We start from the raw sequence: 5,215 nt of genomic DNA, 5'->3' as shown, positions 1-5,215 counted from the left end.
TTTAGTGAAATCCCGGGTCCACTTGGTCAAAATCTCATATTCGGACCAAAACCCGATTGCTCATTTACCCCCTAGGCTGGTTATGTGATTTATTTGGAAATCCGACCTCATTTTGAGGTCTAAATCTAAGTTTTATAAAATCCCTAAACTCTATCCAAAAGCGCTAATTTCTACCATGAAATTCATATATTAAAAGATGAAAATCAATGAGTGTTTATCAAAATATATCAAAACTAGTAGTTAAAAATCACTAACCAATGAAGTAGGGATGAAAGTCTCATCAAAATCCTCTCTAGGCCGAGTTTTAGCTTTCAAAAATAGTAAAGAATGAACAATTCCCTACTTTCAACACTTTAAATAACTGGGCGTCAGGTATTCTTCGCATTCGCAAAGCGCCTGATGTGTTCACAAAGTGCACTGGCCCAATGGCCTTCGTGTTCGAGAAGTCAACATCGTGTTCGCGAAGGCTATTCCCCAGACTGCCTTGGCGTTCGCGTCCCTTGGTCCGCGTTAGCGATGAAGACCCCTGACATCCCCTAGATTATCCCTAAAGCTTCGCGTTCGCAAGTGGACTGCCACATTCGCGAAGGATAATCCCCCAATGCTTCGCGTTCGCGACCTAGCTCTCCCGTTCACGAAAAGCAACAAGCCCCAGCCCCAGCCCAAAATTTTCCCTTCTCGCCCGCGAAGCACTGTGCACCAGAAGAAAAACCAGCAGTTCTCTAAGTCCAAAAATGGTCCGAAACTAATCCGAAGCTTACCTGAGCCCTTCGGGCTCCAAACCGAAAATGCACACAAGTGTAATAACATCATATAAATTTGCTCTCTACTCGAATAATCAAAATAATATCAAATAAAAGAATTAATCGTTAAAACTCAAGAATTTCAACTTTAAAACTCATTTCACAATTTTTCACAAAATGCGCCGAAATGCGCTCAGGTCACCCCGGACCCCAACCAAACGTACGTATAAGTCCAAAAATATCATATGAATCTACCGGAATCGTCAAAACACCGATCCGAGATCGTTTACCAAAATTATTGACCGTGGTCAACTCAAGTTCCATTTTAGACCAAAAATCACATTTTCTTCAAAATTTTACGTAAAAGCTTTTCGGAAAACAACATGGACCACACACGCTAATAGATAAACATCAAAAGAAGCTATAAGATGTCTCGAAACACAAAAATAAGGGCTAATACTCAAAATAACCTATCGGATCGTTACACAATCATTATCATTGATCAAGGTTTGGTTTGTTAGCTTGAGAATGACTAGCTTGTTATTCCAATCACAACACCATTTGCAAGCTGATTAGCTACTGACAATCTAGGGCAAAAAGAAAAAAAGGACGAATAGTGAGGGGACACCAATTTCTTACTTTTATTATCTGTCACTTGTTTTCTGCCTATCGTCTAAGAATCCTTCGTTTATTTATTTTGTTTGTTCTATTGTTGAAATACTGGAAGTGATAAAGTATTTGCTGGGGAATTTTATGATATACATGGTTATACTAGAAAAGTAGCCCAGAAAATGACGTAGATGAACTAGATCCGCCTCGCACTATTACTAGAATCATGCAATATGAATTTCTCATAGGCATGTATTATACTAAAACAATAATTTATATCCAAAAATAGAATCTTAAGTAGTAAAATATTTTGGAAGTCGTATGCAGTAGTAGTGAGTACAAGGAGGAAAAAGGTATTAAAAAAAAAGACATTTTAGGTAGGTAGAAAAAAATTGTAGGAGTTGAATAAAGTTGTCATCGCGATGGTCGCCACTGCGATCAAGGTGACCCCCAAGTGGAAGACAAGCAAAAAAAGAAAATACAATTCTAACGTAATAAGGAATTTGAGCGCCAAAATTTTGTTGCTTCCAAAAGTATACGCAAGTATAAGTGATCAACAAGTAATATAATGATAAGTAGAATATCGAACCCACAGAGAGTTGTGTTAACTACCTACTAATTTCACTCAAATTGTTATTCAGTCGAGTCAATTAAGGTTGAATTGTTTGATTATAACTAAGCAATGAATGTAATAATTAACTAATTAAGCAAGCAGGAAATGGTTGTTGAAAATTCAGTAGAGATAAACATTCGAGAGTTGTGATCAATTCACCAATCCTATTGTGTTCTAATTAATTCTCCTTTTCGTGCAATTCGCTTATGTTGCTAATTCATCGAGTAATTGCTCTCGTAGTATTCTCCCGAATTACTACCCGCCTATTCAAAATAGATTAACGCCTATATTCCTATGAAATAAATCTATCAATAACACATTAAGATCACGGCGTTAAATTAAGTATGGTGATTAGGTATATCCCTTTCCTAGCCATAAAACCACCCCCACTTAGAGTTAAGATCATGCCCTCTTCAATTCTTCGCTAATCTAGACGTAGCTTTCCCAAGCATAGCATAGATAGTAATTAGAACCTAACTGTTGGCCAGACAATCAAGCAATTAAACACGGAATTGAAGAAACAACCATATATTAGCGAATTATAATCAAGGTAAAGTCAACTTCGAACAACAATATTTATGGCTAAATCATAACCTCATAACTAATGGGTCTTAGACACTCATGATGTTAAACAATTTCACAAGTGTTTGAATAGTTGAAGATACTAAGAAAGATGAAGAAAAACTGAGAATCCTTGCTCACAAGTGTTTTGTGCTTGTGTTTTCCTCTCAAAGTGGCGTCTCCCCCTCCAAATTAGGTTTAGACTTCTTTTTATACGAGTTGAGGGTGTGTAGGGCTGGCAAAACCTTGTCCCGAGCGAAGCGGGAGAAAAATAATTCCGACTGGTTTCTGCACCTCTGGCAGCGCGACGCGCTGGCCTTGGCGCTAGACTGGGTAGGTTTTTCGCTTTCTTCTCTTTTTGCTTCAAATTGTTTACTTTCGTCCCATATTGCTTCTACGTGACTCATACACATAAAAATATCACGAATTAACATAAATCATTATATTACATATACAAAATTCACAAAATATGAGTAAAATTCGAAGCGCTATGCATATAAATATACATACTTTAAACCGAATATCACCTTTTTATAAGGTTTAGGCATTGACCAAAGCCCACACAATAACTGGCCTTTGCTTTTGCTCGGTTAACATACTCTTCTTTGGGTGCTTCTTAAACGTGGGTACTGATGGGACGAAAACGGAAATTGTAAATCATGCTCTAACAGTAAATATATCTTTTAAGAATGGCAAGTTGGGACTTATGATTAGGTGGGCTTTCCGGATTTGGCCGGTTAATGTTGTTGAGTCATGAGTTTTTTTTTTTTTTTTTTGAAAAATTATGTTGGAGAGTATTTTAAAGTTATGGTAATATTTGGATTGAAGTTGTTCTCGTTTCTAGGTAACATTTTTGTTTGATTTTCGAAAATCAAATTTTTTTCCAAAACGGTGGCACTAACTTTTGCTTTACGCAAGTTTTTAATATACGTTTACTGTGATATGAAAAATAATAACGAGAAGAAGTTTCAGTTCAATAATCCGGAAAAGAATACGTATGTCCGGTATTATCTCTTGCTCCCCTATCATTTCCACATAAAAGTAATCGTGTTTTGTTAATGGCATTGAGAGAAACAAAAGAAAACTAAAGTTATACCAAGTTGAGATATATTTGTTTACAAGTAAAACAGTATAGTTGAATTTGTTACGTGGTTTATAAATAAGCGAACCGATTTGATCCAAAAATAATAAATTAATACGATTAAAGACACGAGTTAGCATAAAAATCAAAGGAAATGACAGGTCTGGCTCCGGGATCGATGACTCCGAGGACAGAAATAATAGCAATATAAAACAGAAAGTAAAATTGTATTCTTTATCTTGAGAGTGGAATGTAGCATAAGTTTTTCCCAATTTTTCGTGTCTCTACAATGACTGTTGAAGTCACTATTTATAGCTATATCTAGGAAACAAGATCCTAGGATCAAGCCCCTCTTAAATGACAATAAAAAGAGGCCATTGATGAATGTGTAACGGCAGGCCATGAATGCCAAAATTCTCTGCAACGGCTGCCTTTTAAATACTGGGGAATATTCTTCATTAAATGTCATCTGGTGACAAACATTCTACCCACTCCCGTCGATTATGCTCCCTTCGGGGTCAATCCGATACCAACTGCAGCCGTTGTCCCGGGTCTTTAGTTCTTACTCGATTTGTCTTCGGGTCTTTGGGCAGCTTGCCATGCCAAAGATAATCAATGAACTCATTCCTTCAATCCCAGACTAGGTTTGTTGTATTTACTTCACAATAGACGTCCACATCCAGTGCCGAATGCATAAGTTGAACGACAGTACCGGAGTCGGATCCCTTCATCTTCGTGGATGAACCCAAATTGGTCAATGCATCTGCTTCTACGTTCTCTTCTCTCGGGATGTGTGTGATCCACCACTCTCTAAATCGTGCAAGCAAAATTTGAACTTTAATCAAATATTGTTGCACGCGTTCTTCCTTTGTGTCGAAAATCCCATACACTTGGTTTACTACCAGCTGGGAATTACATTTGATCTCTATGACCTCAGATCCAAGTCCCCGAGCCAGTTCGAGTCCTGCAATCAAAGCCTCATACTCGACTTCATTGTTAGTTAAAGGAACAATCTTTATGGCCTGCCTCAGGGTCTCCCCCGAAGGCCTGATTAGGACCACCCCAAGCCCGGACCCTTTCACATTGGAAGCTCTGTCTGTGAACAAGGTCAAAACTCCTGATGTTTTTTCTGACACCATAACCGCTTCTTTAGCAGCCAAGGGTAATAACCCAGGACTGAAATCGCCCACAAAGTCGGTCAAAACTTGCGCTTTGATCGCAGTCCTAGGCTTATATTCAATATCGAACTCACTAATTTGGACCGCCCATTTAGCCAACCAGCCTGACAACTCAGGCTTGTGAAGAACATTTCACAAAGGGAAGGTCGTCACAACCGCTATCAGGTGGCATTAAAAATATGGCCTAAGCTTTTGAGAGGCGGCTACGAGAGCTAGGGCCAGTTTTTGGAGGTGCAGATAATGAGTCTCTACTCCTAACAAAATCTTGCTAACATAATAGATAGGAAATTGTGTACCTTCGTCTTCCCGGACTAGCACACACTTACCTCTACCTCTGATACTGTTAAGTATATTAGTAATTATTCACCTTCCTCTATTTTGATAGTAGCGGGGGGCTTGATAGATAATGTTTTAGGTCTTTTAAGGCATG

The 5,215-nt window shown here is 38.3% G+C and overlaps 1 protein-coding gene across 1 annotated transcript; it reads right to left on the bottom strand.

The window, feature by feature from the left end:
* Positions 1–4,236: 4,236 nt before the first annotated feature.
* LOC138909757 (uncharacterized) lies at positions 4,237–4,746 on the bottom strand. Its single transcript, XM_070200972.1, has one exon. It carries the CDS (start codon positions 4,744–4,746, stop codon positions 4,237–4,239), a length of 510 nt encoding a protein of 169 aa, XP_070057073.1.
* Between the last annotated feature and the right edge of the window lie 469 nt (positions 4,747–5,215).

The sequence above is a fragment of the Nicotiana tomentosiformis genome, chromosome 1, assembly GCF_000390325.3.
Source record: "Nicotiana tomentosiformis chromosome 1, ASM39032v3, whole genome shotgun sequence".
In the NCBI taxonomy this organism is placed as follows: Eukaryota; Viridiplantae; Streptophyta; class Magnoliopsida; order Solanales; family Solanaceae; genus Nicotiana; species Nicotiana tomentosiformis.
The sequence above is the reverse complement of the archived record's forward strand: the minus strand, read 5'-3'. Positions and strand labels throughout refer to the sequence as shown.

Coding starts and splice junctions, on each gene's coding strand:
- LOC138909757 (XM_070200972.1), bottom strand. CDS start 4,746: ATGGTGTCAGAAAAAACATCAGGAGTTTTGACCTTGTTCACAGACAGA.